The 15,362-nt window shown below is 41.9% G+C and overlaps 1 protein-coding gene across 1 annotated transcript; it reads left to right on the plus strand.

The window, feature by feature from the left end:
• Positions 1 to 13,360: 13,360 nt before the first annotated feature.
• LOC142613040 (uncharacterized) lies at positions 13,361 to 14,760 on the plus strand. Its single transcript, XM_075785257.1, has 4 exons — positions 13,361 to 13,461; positions 13,812 to 13,889; positions 14,217 to 14,333; positions 14,454 to 14,760. The coding sequence occupies exons 1-4, from the start codon at positions 13,361 to 13,363 to the stop codon at positions 14,758 to 14,760; spliced, it is 603 nt and encodes a 200-aa protein (XP_075641372.1).
• Positions 14,761 to 15,362: the final 602 nt, after the last annotated feature.

Genomic DNA, 15,362 nt, shown 5'->3' on the forward strand with positions numbered 1-15,362 from the left:
GAACGATAAATATCGGCCGGTACGATACAGTATCCACTCCACTGATTAGAAGAGATATTAGAGCTCAACTAGATTTCTAGTTTTTTGCAATTAACTATACTATTTGCAAAAGGTGTTATTGGTGCAATGGTGCTAATGTTTTGTTTATGACACGTGTCTACTTTGGATCATGTGCCATGATTTGATGGGTCTAGTGCATAGAAATACTGGATCCAAGTCAAATCCGTTTAGGAACATAGTAATTTGTTCTTTGTATTGATTAGATGCAGAGACTTGTCTTTAATGAGCGCGGGGGGGGGGGGGGGGAATCTGATTACTATTCTCTTGTAAAATTCATTTGGTCTTTTTATTGGTAAGTTATATTAATATTTAAACTATTCTTTTAATTTTATTTTGCATCATAACCTTACAAGAAGAAAAAAATTATTATTAAACTATAATTAGATGCATTTGAATACCAAAAAAAAAAAGAAAAAATCCAAAGATGTTACGTTAAATGGTGATTAACAAAATAAATTATTATAATTTTGTTTCGTCTTCTTGGCATTGTGAAATGACATCTATGAATCTCAGGAAACCTAATAATAATTTTTCTTTTGGTAATTAAACTTAAAAAAATTATATTATTTATATTTATAAAAGAAGGAGAACTGATTGCTTATAATTATATCTCATAAAATTCATTTGATTTTTTATTGGTACGTTATATAACATTAAAACAATTGGGTTTATAATTTTAATTTCCCATCATATTCTTAAGAGAAGGAAAAGTGATATCAAGTCTGTTTGTTTCAATGAAAAACTTTATGTGAAGATAGTTTTAATTATTATTATTATTTTGGTAGTATCTGGAAAAAAAAAAAAAGCAAAGGAAATTTATCTATTAACTTGCCTTATTTAGCTTGGTATGAGATAAAGTTGTTTTAAAAAATAATAAAAAATTCTTGAAAACAATTCTATCTCACTCTAAGCTATATAAGAAAAGTAAAATGATAGTTTTTCAACTCATTCTAAAATTATTACCAAATATAGCAAAATGCAATAAATTTAATGTTTTTTAGAAAATAAATTATTTTTAAAAAAATGTTAATGTCAAAACAAACGGAACATACCTTTGAATACCAAAAAAATCAAAAATCAAAATCAAAAGATGTACCATTATATTAAATGGTGATTAACACGTATTATGATCTTGTTATAACACCTTGTTATCTTCTTCTTCTTTTTTATTTTTATTTATTTAAAGAACCAACATCTTGTTATCGTGATCCTTCCGTTAAGAATACTCTGGGGTGTAAAGGAACCCAAGTTGGCATTTGGGCCCTTTGGGCTCTAGCAAGGAGGGTCAATCTGTTCTTGAGCTAAGAACTTGTTAGTACTGCGGATCGGCTCATACGCCGAGGGTCCGAGGACACATCCGAGGGTGAGTTTCTCCTCGGACAGACCCTAGAAAACTCATAGATTCAGTACGAAGGTCAAGACAGAACTCTGGAAAGACTGTTGGTTAAGAGGGGGAAGCCCTGAACCTCCTGGATACATCGATGTTAGAAAGGTATCATGAGCCAGGGCTGCCACCTCCACATTAAAGACTCTGCACCTACCTCCCTGGCCGCATTAATGGGGAAGTGACCCCTGAACAGTAGAGCTGAAACTTTTGGTCACTATTCAAAGGCACTAAGGAAAGAAATATCTAGGGGGAGGAGGTTTGAGCAACACGTGGATAAAGTATCAGGGAAATAAGTATTTAAGGGGGATGAACGCCAAAGAAAAGGGAGGCCAAGAAACAAAGAAAGAAATTAAGAATTGTAATCTTTGGGAAAGAAAGAGAAATAATACAGAGAGGGTCCTCGGCTTACGTCCGAGGAGGTCTATTTGCAATTATCGTTTATTATTTACAAGTGTTTGTAACTTTTAGCCCGTTATCAAGTTCTCAGTACTTCTAACCTAGGTTTCAAGCCTACACTCTACAAATTTTATTGTTTAAGGCTCATTAGGCCTGAGCCCGTAGTTGTCTTTGGGTCCAGATGCAATTGCGCACTTACAAATACTTTTCATTTTCATCATTCACGTAGCAAATATTAGTTTAAAATTTTGTGTTGTAGATCGATATTAGTAATTTACTTTAGAAATAACACATGAGTTCGCTTAAACAAAGTTAATAATATAACTTGCAGAGATGTGTGTATTTTTGTTACACATTTTTTGGTGTTTCTTAATCCCCTGTACATAATTTCTAAATGTCAGTGGCCATATGATTATTCTGTCTTCGTGATCTCTCTAATTCTTAGGTCAAAGAAGTACACGGGTTGAGGTTGACTAAAAAATTTCTTTTACATTAAATTGATACCATTTTTAAAAACAATGTATAGAAGCTAGGGTACAAATAAATAAAATACAACAATTTTTGGGATTGGATACAACTCATAACGTAATTGGTAGATGAGTCATTATCAATGGAAAATGGTGGAATGGACAAAGGCACATATAAACTATTCTTCTCTCCTGAATTGACGATAATTTTATACTCTGAATTTTGTAGATTATTATTATTTTTCTCTATATTGATTTTGGCTTGACCTTTCTTTTATCTCACTTTCAACTTTTGCCTCACTCCATACGTGTTTTATGTCATTTGCAAAGTATTAACTTATTATTATAATTTTATAGATAGATAGTGGTGGAGGGGAAGTTGAGATTTAAAATTACGGATATGAAACATTACCAAAAATGTCATTATCGTTGGTCTATTTTAAACCCCAACTTTTCCATTTGTTACATATCAAATTTTGTATTTTTATAATGATAGATTTTTAATAGATTGACTATCACAATTCACATATAGACTATTTATAATCCATTTTGAGGCTTATGCTTGGGCGAAAAAGACAAGATTTTAATGCTAATATTGATGAAAAGAAATACAATTAATCCTTGTTGTCATCTTCTTCATTTGTTACAAATGAGATTTTGTAATTTACTTTATAGATTTCTTATAGATTGACCATCACCATTCTTACGCAGTGAACATTTTTGGGGCCTTAGGCACTGTTTTTAATTTTTTCAATATTCAAAAGGAATACTTATTGTATATTAAATTATATTTAGGGGTTTTGTGAAGATTAACATGTGCTTGGATCATATTAAATAAATAAAAAATGGACAAAATGAGGTTTTTGGTGTTTGCATAGCTAGGAGTTAAACACCTATTTTTGGTGTTTGACAGCAATTTATCTATACAGTCTGTAACTGTTGTTCAAGTATTCAAGATCTAAGTGTGTATAAGCATCTTGAGAAGACATTTTTGTGAGGAAGTCGACAGACACTCAATTGAGGCTTGATCGATCGAAGTTCAAAATTCAACAAATGTTCTATCGATTGAAAGTAAGGTTTCGAAAAGTTACTCGATCAATCTAAAATCATACTTAGTCATGTATTTTATTTTTTATAAGAAATACGTCAACTTTATTGAAAAGATTGAAAAAAGAATACATCTTAAGCTGTAGCATTCTCTATAATGGTTGGATTTTCCTCAATCCAAGTTACAAATGAATCTAAATTTTTGGCATATTGAGCCAAAATGTGTGCTGGTCGATTCCCTTGGCGACAAAGATGGGAGAACTGTGCTGCTCTGAAGTCTTGAATCCTACATAAGCATGCTGCGATGACATTGGAGATGGTAGTAGAAGGAGTTGCTGTACCAGTAAGTGCTTTGAAGAGAAGTTCGGAGTCACATTCAAATGTTACTTCTTGAAGCCCCATGTCCCATGCAAATATAATACCTTCCTCCATAGCTTTGGCTTCTGCTTCTAGTGGGCCGTGTGGTACCCATAACTTCTTGCTCATAGCTGCAATGACTTGCCCGTCGTGATCCCGAGCCACCACACCAATGCCTGTGGCTTGCGCTTGTTTGAAGATGGCACCATCTGTGTTTATCTTGTACCATGGGCTGTTCGGTGGAGACCAAGTGATAGTGTGTGGGACGATGGGTGACTAGAACTTGTGGTTAGCACTCCAAAATTCTTCAAGCAGAAACGTTGCTCTCTGAATGATGCCACTGCTTGTCTGCTGTGTCCCACCTGTTCTAGCAATGTTTCTTTCATGCCAAAGGCTCCAAGCAATAGCAACGATGAGTCCCAAAAGTTCATCCCCAACATGTTGAACTAATATCATGTGCTAAAGAAGGTCAAGAAATGAACCAAATCGAATCCCGTGGTGCTAAACAGGGATGCTAGACGAGGTCCATACAGCTTGAGCTTTTTAGCACTCCCACAAGACATGGCCGCTTGTTTCTGCATCTAGTCCGCAAGCTTCACAGGTTGGGTCGGTGAGAATTTTTCTGCAACAAAGGTTGACTTTCGTTGGCAAGACATTTTTACTTGCACGTCATGCAAAAGAACGTAGCTTGTTTGGGATGTGTAGGCGCCAAAGGGTTCTCCAAAATAATCTTGTATTTTGAGTATCCGATGGACCACTGTGGGCAACAGCTGTGTTGCCATTGATTGAAAGGGCAACCTTATAGGCATTACTAACCGAGAAATGGCCTTTTGGAGTATATGCCCACACTCTGCAATCAAGTGGGAGTCTATGGCTTAGTGGTATGCTAAGGATGGTTTAGGCTTCATGTGGTGGGAAAATCTCTTTAATAAAATCGATCCTCCATTGCCTTGTTTCTTGGTCAATCAATGAACTGACCCTTGAGTTGGTAGGCAGAGCATATGGGTGGGAAGTGATGCGAAAAGTAGAGCTGGTGGGTAACCATTTGTCTATCCAAACTGAGATGGAGTCCCTGTTTCCAACCTGCTAGTGGTACCCTTGTTGGATAATTTTTTGGGCAGCCATAATGCTCCTCCAGGCATAAAAGGGTGATGATCCTAAAGTGGCAGTAAGGAAGTCACCCTTAGGAACATATTTGGCTTTGAAGACTCTATGGACTAGGGAGGAAGTGTGGGTTTGCAAGCGCCATCCCTGCTTAGCCAGGAGAGCTAGGTTGAAATCCCTCAAATCCCGAAAACCCAAGCCACCCTCAGTTTTTGGGATGCAGATTTTATCCCAACTTATCCATGAAGTCTTGTTCTTCCCATTTTTCTGACCACACCAAAATTGGCGGACCATGCTTTTCATCTCATCACACAAAGAGTTTGGAAGTAGGAACACGCTCATTGTATACATGGGAATTGCTTGAGCCACTACTTTTATGAAGATTTCTTTACCTATGTGGGATAATAATTTTTCCTTCCAACCAGAAAGCTTGTTGTCTAGTCTCTCTTTCAAATGTCGAAAAGTATTATACTTTCCTTTACCCACCAAAGATGCTAAACCCAAGTATGTCTCGTGTTGTTGAGTGATCTTAGCCCCAAACTGATTCTTGACGGTGTCTTGGATGGCTTGTGGAGTATTGCGGCTAAAGAATAATGTAGTTTTTTCGCGGTTTAATTGTTGTCTGGATGAGTGTTCATATATTTCCAGAATATCTTCAAGGGTGGAACATTCTTCAATGGTAGCACGACAAAAGATAATGCTGTCATCTGCAAAGAAAAGATGTGAAATTTTTGGATCTCTTTGACATGCTGCCACTCCACTTAAAAGACCCTTTTCCACTGCTTTTCTTATTAGAGCTGATAGTCCCTCTGCACAAAATAAGAATAGGAAAGGAGAGAGGGGGTCGCCTTGGCGAATGCCCCTAGTAGGGATAATCTGTCCACGAGGTTGGCCATTAATTATTATGGAATAAGTAACTGAGCTAACACATCTCATCACATTTTTTACCCATATATCATGAAAACCCATTTTGTACATAATCTTTTCTAAGCAACCCCATTCAACCCGGTCAAAAGCTTTGCTCATGTTAAGCTTTAAAGCCATTTCCCCCACTTGCCCGTTCTCTTATGTTTAATGCGGTTCATAGTCTCAAATGCTACTAGAACATTATCCGTTATGAGGCGGTCCAACATAAAAGCACTCTGGTTTTCACTGATTATTTTTGGGAGAAAATGTTTCAGCCTATTGGCTAGAACCTTTGAGGCTAATCTAGAAATCACATTGCTAAGGCTTATGGGTCGGAATTGGGTGATCTTTTTGGGGTTCTTTATTTTTGGGATGAGTACAATATAGGTTTTATTAAATTTTGGTGGAGTAATACTATGATTAAGAAAATCTAGAACAGGATTTGTAACACAATCACCAACCAAGAACCAAAAATGTTGATAACAGAGAGGGGGCATACTATCAGGGCCTAGAGATTTTTTTGGGTGCATTTGCTTGAGAGCTTTGTGGACTTCATCAGCTTTGAATTCTTGAGTCAGAAAGTTGTTCATGTCAATGGAGACAACAGGTTCAACAGCGTCAATCAATGTGGTTGTGTCTGTGGGGCCATTTGAGCGAAACATGTTGGAAAAGTACTTTACTGTGATTTGTTTAATCTGTAGCTCATCCTCCTACCGTTCCCCATTTGCATCGCATATGCCATGAATAGTATTTTGCTGTCTACAATTGGTAGCCTTTATGTGAAAAAAGCGTGTGTTTCGGTCCCCCTTTGTGAGCCAAAAATTCCTAGAGCGTTGTCTCCACATGATGTTCTCCACATCCAGCCAAACGTTCAATGCACTACAGACCTCTCTAATTTCAATATCAGTTGCTGAGGTACTAGGTAGTGATTCAAGCTCTTGTAGTTTTTTCTGCAAGCTGTCAATCTTATGTCCCACATGTCCAAATTCAGATTTGTTCCAAGCTATCAACCTATCCCTGCAATTTTCAAGAAAGTTCGTAATCTGATGGCCACCAAATTTATATAGTCCTTCGTACTAGGAATCTTGTACCACTTCTGCGCAGCGAGAATTCTGTAACCACATCTCTTCGAATCTAAAAGTTCTCTTTGAAGGTCGCCGATGATGGCGTGTCGTTTTGGAGCAGAGAGACAATATGGAGTGGTCTGAAGTTGAGGATGAAAGATGATGGAGAATTGCCCCTTGAAAGAGTCGTTTCCATTCGTTATTCGTAAGTGCTCTATCCTGGCGAATGCGTAGGCGACCCTTTGTTCTATGACTTTTGGACTAGGTGAAAGGAGAACCAACATAACTTTAATCATGGAAGCCACAAGAGTTTATGACTTGACGGAAGCGATCTAATTGTCTAGCTGGGCGAACACGACCTCTCGACGTTTCAGTTTGACTAACAACCTCATTGTAATCCCCGATGCAGAGCCAAGAGAGCTGGTTGGATTATCCAAGTGATTCTAGTAGAGACCATGTTTCCTCGCGGTTGCTTGTGTCTGGATGTCCATAAAAACCTGTTAATCTCCATATTATTCCAGTACAAGTGCATGTGATAAAAGCGTCAGTATGCCACTATGAGAAACCTTAAATTGCTACCTTTGAATATGGTTTCCATAAAAGTGCAAGACCACCACTTTGACTAATGCTAGATACTTCCAATCCTTGTGTGTACCCAAGTTTTAGTTTTTTGTAATTCATCTCTTCCTGTGACAGTTTCGTCTTGATCAAGAAGACGAACTAGGGGCTTCCTTTTGCAGTGCTCTCTTTAGAGCACGAACTGTGCGGGAGTTCCCAAGCCCCGACAGTTCCAACTGATGGTACTCATTGGGCTTGGCGGTGCTGCGCAGCAGCCACCGCCGATCCTAGTTGTTGTGCGAAGAGTTTGCTGAGAGACATAGTTTCATCTTCTATTCTCTATTTCTTGTCTGTATTCAAGCTTGCCTCAAGAGAAGGTCCACTAGATTTTCGTTTGGGGCCCAAATGTAGCTTGTCCGTGTTCATGGGGTTTTTGGGTCTTTGGGCTTTAGTTTTCCTCTTCCATGTAGCTGGCTGTTGGGCTGTGGGAGTTCGTGCAATAGTGGTAGGCCCATTTTGTGTTTTAGGCCCTTTAGTTGTAATTGACGAATTGGCTACTTCCGTGTTAGTAATGCTTGCAGTGAATGGAGGAGAAATCTCAGGATCCTGTATCAATACATCCATTACAGCAGCAGTTACGGGGGTTTGTGTGTGAGCGTTTTTTGAAGTTAACAGCTGTTTTTGCGAAATTTTTGTCAAAGCTTTGTCAGTCTCATCAAGGTGGGATTCGAAAAGATCAGGGTCATTTAATATTTCCGCATGTGTCAGGGTATGTCGGGCAGCATTAATTGCCAAGTTGCTTGGGTTGTCCCGTGTTTCAACGGTGTTAGTGGTAGGTCCGCCAACTATAGTTGTGGTGGTTGGCGCTGGTGTTGGGGTTTTTTGTGGCGTCGGCGTGGCAGCACGGTTACGTTGTGGTGGTGGAGCAACGTTAGGGCATTGCTGGGATCGCTCTAAGCTTGCTTTCATCCACACCCCATATTGTTGATCTTTTTTCTTTAGAGTGCCTTTGCTGTGTACCTATACTTTACAATCTTGTTCATCATGGTTGAGTAAACCACACCAATAACAAAATATCAGCATACACTTATATTGGAAGGAAACCCACTGAGGTGATGATTCCCCTACCTCCACTTTGATCCCACGACACAAAGGCTGGCCCAAGTCAATATTAACACGAACACGTAACCACTTGCCTCGATAGTCACCCATTGGAGAAGCATCAACTTGTTCGACGAGGCTCACCGAGTTGCCTATTGCCTCTGCGTTCACCTTATTCATGTGTTGAATTGGGAGGTTGTGTATTTGCACCCAGAAGCTGGCACAATCAAACCATGCATTCTTGATTGCCTTATTCTTTTCCAACTTATACAAGCCAAGTAGATATTTGTCAAAGGACCATGGTCCACGCATCATAATGTGGTCCAGGTCGTATTCTTCGTCAAACAGAACCAAGGCCATATTAGAGCCAAGGTCCCTAACATCAAAGCATTTCTCAGTCTTCCACATACTTTTGAGCGTGCGTAGAACAACTTCCATGTTGATTCTTCTCTTCGTAAAGAATTTCGCTACCAAAACCTTACCATTTCTTGTGACTGTGGGAGTGAGAACAATGGTTTGGTTTTCAGTCTGGTTCAACGAGAGCCTATTCTATTTTCTTGTGATTTCGTCCATAATAAAGGGTGAAGGAGCGTGTAGGAGGGAGAGGGTGAAAAGGATAGGGAAGAGAGTCTACCAAAAGCTTACCATTTCTTGTGACTGTGGGTGAAAAGGATAAAAATAGGAGACGGATTCAATAAGGTAAACATGACGATATAGTATTGACGGATGGGCATTCGACGGGTTAATATTGCACAGACGCATAGTGGACGGATGTATATGACGTGGCATCCATCTGTTTTGATTAGGTTCCAAGTATTCCTAAATGGAATCAACTTGCGTCTCACGATAATCTTCGATGAAACCCAATACAAGAAGAATTCTGATTAGCAACAGATTCGGTAATATACGCTCATCGAGGAGGATCTTCCTTAGAAGGAAACATCTTGATGTGCAAGAAACGGAGACCGACTCTACTATAAATACCCCAAAACCCCCAACCAAAGGTACGCATCATTCACCCAACTCTGGAACTCTAGGGTTGTGAAAAAATTCTAACTTAACCTTCGGAGGGTTTTTGGCCGGCACCACACCAGTGCTCTCTATAGGGTCTTTTCTTTCTGTTGTGCAGGTATTGTTTCAACCTTGTGAGGACTGTGTGGCTTATTGGTGATTTTTCGGCATCATCAGTTGGCGCCGTCTGTGGGGAACAGTTGTTGCTTTATCCCTAAAGACTAAAAGTTACATGGTACTCACTCGTTCAATGGCAACAACCAACAATTAGGGCGACGAACCGCACACTACGACCTTGGAGAGACAAGTCCAAACACTTGCGGTAGCGGTTGAACGCCTAACCAAGCAGAATCGTGATTTGGAGGAGCAGTTGCACCAAAAGAATGCACATCTTGGCGCACAGGAGGAAGATCAGGAGGGGACAAGCGTTGAGAGAAGGAATCAGGAAGGACCTGAGGGTAGCCACGCTCCGAGCAGACCGAAGAGGCAGGACACCAACCAGCCATCTATCTCGGACACTCTGCCACCTCACATAGCCGTTGAGATGCAAATGATGAGGGAACGAATCGATGTGATGATGAATGCCCTCAATGGTCGAGTATCCAGCGACCTCAATGACTTGGTCCAGCGAACTGATTTGCCTTTCACAGCGCTCGTCAGTTCATGCCTCTTCCCCCAAAGTTTTGCATGCCTCAGGTGAAGAGTTATGACGGGTCCAAGGACCCCTTAGACCACTTGGAATCTTTCAAGACCATAATGCACCTTCAAGGTGTGCTGGATGAAATCATGTGCAGGGCCTTCCCCACTATGCTGAAAGGACCTGCAAGGATATGGTATAGCAGACTCATGCCCAACTCCATTAGCACTTTCAAGGAGTTAGGCGCTCAATTCATGTCACACTTTATCGGGGGTCACCGATATAAGAAATCCACCGCATGTTTGATGAGCATTAAGCAAAGGGAGGACGAGACACTAAGATCGTACATTGCTCACTTTAATAAAGAAGCTCTCTCAATTGATGAAGCAGACGACAATATACTCGTAGCAGCGTTCACAAACGGGCTGCGGAAGGGCAAGTTCTTATTTTCACTATATAAGAATGACCCGAAGACAATGTCAGATGTGTTTTAGAGGGCAACGAAGTACATGAACGCAGTAGATGCACTGCTGGCCCGAGAAGAAAAGCCTAGAAAAAGGGAAAGGTATGAAGACGCACGATCGGATAGAAGGCAGAAGATGGCTAGAACTAGAGAACGACGGGGGGATCGACGTTCCAAACCGCCGGCAAGAAGATTCACGAGCTTCACCCCGCTCACTGCCCCCATCGACCAAGTACTGATGTAGATTAAGGATGAAGGAGCCTTGACGTTCCCCAACAAGCTGAAGGGAGATCCTAACAAGAGGCCAAAGGACAAGTATTGCTGTTTTCATCGAGATCATGGTCACAATATAGCGGACTGTTATGACCTAAAACAGCAAATAGAAGCTCTTATTAGGCAAGGACGGCTATAGAGATTCGTTAGTAAGGAAAGAACGGATCAACCCCAGGAACAGGCCCCTCGACGGGAGAACAAACGCCCTAGACCACCGATAGGAGACATAAGGATGATTGTAGGGGGCACCGCTTCTGTAGGGTCGTCTAAAAAGGCCCGTAAAACATACTTACAGATGGTTTAGAGCATCCAGTTGGCGGGCTCCACACCAAAAATCGTGGGGATTGATAACCCCAACATTGGGTTTTCAGAGGAGGATGCCTGGCGCCTTCACCACCCACATGACGACGCGATTGTCGTCAGCATATGGGTAGGAGACTACAACATGCATTGAGTTTTGGTTGACAACGGAAGCTCGGCTGATATCCTCTACTACCTCGCGTTCCAGCAAATGAGGATTAGCAAAAAGTGACTGGTTCCAACAAACGCACCACTCGTTGGCTACGGAGGAACTCGGGTCTACCCGCTTGGTGTTGTCATGCTATCGGTGACAGTGGTAGACTACCCCCAGCAGATCACTAAGGATGTGGTTTTTCTCGTGGTCGATTGCTCATCTGCCTACAACGCCATCCTCGGACAACCTACTCTCAATACATGGAAGACTGTAACCTCAACCTACCATTTGATGATCAAGTTCCCTATCGAATATGGAGTTAGAGAGCTGCACGGGAATCAGGTAGCCGCGCAAGAATGCTACGTGGCCATGATGGAAATGGACGACCACCTGCAAACAATGAACATCGAGGAAAAGCGAACGGTAGCAGAACCGATGGAAGAGTTAGAAGAAATATCCCTCGACGACTCAAGGCCCGAACGGACCATGAGGATTGGCACTCTCACCACCCAGTTAACATGGTAAGCAGTCACAACATTCCTAAGAGAAAATAAGGACGTGTTTGAATGGAGCCATGAAGACATGTCGGGGATCGATCCGTCGGTAATTGTCCACAGGTTAAATGTGTCACCTTCATTCTCTCCCGTCCAACAAAAGAAGCGGGAGTTCGCCCTCGAACGAGACCGAGCTATAGCCGAGGAAGTCCAGAAGTTACAGGAAGCATATTTCATATGAGAGGTATACTATCCAGATTGGTTGGCAAACATGGTGATGGTCAAGAAAGCAAATGGAAAATGGAGAATGTGTGTCGACTTCACGGACCTGAATAGAGCCTGCCCTAAAGATAGTTATCCGCTCCCCCATATTGATACTCTGGTAGATTCGACCGCCAGACATGAACTTTTAAGCTTTATGGATGCCTTCTCCGGCTATAACCAAATCCAATTGGACGAAGTTGTTCAAGAGAAGACCTCGTTTGTCACAAGACAGGGGCTTTTCTGCTATAAAGTAATGCCTTTTGGACTCAAGAATGCAGGAGCCACGTATCAGAGGTTGATGAATAGGATGTTTGCACACTAGATTGGAAGAAATGTTCAATTTTACGTGGACGACATGTTGGTAAAAAGCGTCCAAGAGTCCGATCACTTAAGCGACCTCTAGGAGACTTTCAACACCCTTCGTTCTTACAATATGAAGCTGAATCCAAGCAAGTGCGTGTTCGGGGTAACCGCAGGGAAGTTTTTGGGTTTTATGGTGTCCCAAAGGGGTATTGAGGTCAACCTGGAGAAGCTGAAGGCAATCATGGAGTTGGCTCCCCAAAGGACAGTGAAGGAGGTGCAAAGTTTGAATGGCAAGATAGCAGCCCTGAATAGGTTCGTATCAAGGGCAACGAACAAGTGTCTCCCTTTCTTTCGCGTGTTGAGAAAATTGTTTGAATGGACGGATGAATGCCAAAAGGCATTTGAAGATTTGAAGGCGTATCTCTCTTCGCCTCCACTATTCAGCCCATCCAAACCAGGGGAAGAGTTGTTCCTATACCTAGCCGTTTCCCCAACGACCGTCAGTGCTGCACTTATAAGGGAAGAAAACAAGGTGCAAAGGCCCGTATACTTTATAAGTCGAACGTTCAGAGGAGCAGAAGAGAGGTACCCTCAGATGGAAAAGTTAGCCTTCGCACTGGTTACCGCCGCACGAAAACTCAAACCATACTTTCAAGCACATACCATAAATGTCATGACGGACAAGCCCTTACGAAAAGCAATGAGTAGTCCTGAAGCTGTGGGACGAATGGCGTTATGGGTGGTCAAGTTGAGTACCAACCATAAACTACTATGAAGGGAAAGGTGATGGCGGAATTCATTGCTGAGTTTACCTTCGCGAAGGACCAGGGGGCAGAGGAAGCTCCCATGTAGAGCATCCACACCGACGGATCCTCCAATAAACATGTAGGTGGAGCCGGTGTAGTACTCCACACACTAGAAGGGGACAAGATTGAGTGCATGATCCGTCTAGACTTCACCACAACCAATAACGAAGCGGAGTACGAAGTCTTAATAGCGGGACTGGACCTCGCAATGGCTGCAGGAGCTAGGAGTATGGTCGTATACTCCGACTCTCAAATCATGACCAGTCAGGTTAATGGCAGTTACGAGTGCAGAAGTGAGAGGATGAAGAGGTATCTCGAGGAAGTAAAGGATCGAACAAGTAATCTCTAGATAGAGTTGGTTCAAATCCCAAAGGAAGAGAACCAAGATGCCGACCGACTTGCAAAAGCAGCTTCGGCAGAACCCATGATAGTCCCTTACCAGGTACTATCCTTTGTTCAACTCTCATCACTGATAGACGATGTGGGCATGCAGGAAGTAAGCAGTGAACATTGTTGGATGACTCCAATAACGGCGTATCTGAAGAACTGCAAACTGCCAGGCGACAAGGAGGCCGCTAGAAAGTTGAAAGTTAAAGCCTCCCGATTCGTCCTGATTAAAAATATCCTGTACAAAAGGGTTTCTCTTGACCCTTCCTCAGATGCTTGGCTACTGACGAATCGGATTATGTTATGAAAGAGGTCCATGAAGGGATTTGCGGAAACCACTCGGGGTCAAGGTCTTTAGTGCACAAGCTTCTCAGGGCAGGATACTATTGGCTAACGATGTAGAAGGATGCCAACGCATACGTCAAATCTTGCGACAAGTGCCAACGGTTTAGCAATCTCATAAGGCACCCAACAGAAGAACTCACCCCTATGACAACCCCATGGCCGTTTGCACAGTAGGGATTAGACATCATGGGCCCATTCCCAACAGCGATCAGGTAGCTAAAGTTCTTAGTGGTTGGCATTGACTACTTCACTAAATGGGTGGAAGCCGAGGCTTTGGCCACTATCATGGAGAAGAATATTTGAAGCTTTGCATGGAGGAATATTATTTGCAGGTATGGTATTCCGAAGGTGCTAGTTTCAAACAACGAAAAGCAATTTGACAACGACGCATTTAGAGATTTTTGTTCACAGCTAGGGGTCAAGAACCACTACTCGTCACCCACCCACCTGTAGGCCAACAGACAGGTTGAAGTCATGAACCAATCCTTGGTCAAGATTATCAAGACCCGGCTCGAGGGGGCAAAGGGCATATGGCCGGATGAATTACCAAGTGTTTTATGGGCGTACAGGACAACGATGAGGACACCGACAAGGGAAACACCACTCCAATTGGCGTATGGTAGCGAGGCCATCATATCGGCAGAAGTGGGGCTTACAAGCTATCGGGTTGGGAACTACGACGAGAGCAAAAATGACGAAGCCATGCGTTTGCAGCTCGATCTTGTGGACGAAGTCAGGGCGACAGCGGAGCAAAGACTAGCGCGATACCAGGACCTGATGGCGAAGCATTACAACTCTAAGGTTAGGCACAGGGACTTCCAGGTTGGAGATCTTGTCTTGAGGAGAGTACTCAGCGCTACGAAAGATGCCTCCTAGGGGAAGCTAGGACCTAACTAGGAAGGACCATATAGGATTACTTCATGGCATAAGAAGGGAACGTACTACTTAGAGACGCTGGACGGGAAAAAGTTGAGTCATCCATGGAACACGGAGCACCTGAAGAAGTACTACCAATAGAAGAAGAACGAAGATGACAACAACATCACCCTTCTCATTTCCAGTTTACTTTTTCCAATAGATAGTTATAGTCTTTATTTTCTACAAGTACTTTTAGAGCCTAAAAGGCAATTTTCTTATTTCCTATGAACAATATTCTACCTATCCATTATAATAAGAGGAGTTTATTCAGAGCATATGGAATGTATTTTGCTTAGGTTCCACAAAAACCACGAAGTGGACGGATCATCCTATGAAGGATGATCCTATGAAGGATGAAATTCATTTAAAGTCCACAAGGTGGACGGATCATCCTATGAAGGATGAAAATCTATCAAGTCCACAAAGTGGACGGATTATCCTATGAAGGATGAAATTCTTTTAGTCCACAAAGTGGACGGATCATCTTATGAAGAATAGAATTCATTTAGTCCACAAAGTGGACGGATCATCTTATGAAGGATAAAGATCTATCAAGTCCA

Source organism: Castanea sativa, chromosome 1, assembly GCF_040712315.1.
Source record: "Castanea sativa cultivar Marrone di Chiusa Pesio chromosome 1, ASM4071231v1".
Classification (NCBI taxonomy): Eukaryota; Viridiplantae; Streptophyta; class Magnoliopsida; order Fagales; family Fagaceae; genus Castanea; species Castanea sativa.

Coding starts and splice junctions, on each gene's coding strand:
- LOC142613040 (XM_075785257.1), top strand. CDS start 13,361: ATGGCTGCAGGAGCTAGGAGTATGGTCGTATACTCCGACTCTCAAATC. Junction 13,462..13,811: donor AGAAGTGAGAGGATGAAGAG/GTATCTCGAGGA, acceptor ACCCTTCCTCAG/ATGCTTGGCTACTGACGAAT. Junction 13,890..14,216: donor GGAAACCACTCGGGGTCAAG/GTCTTTAGTGCA, acceptor TATTATTTGCAG/GTATGGTATTCCGAAGGTGC.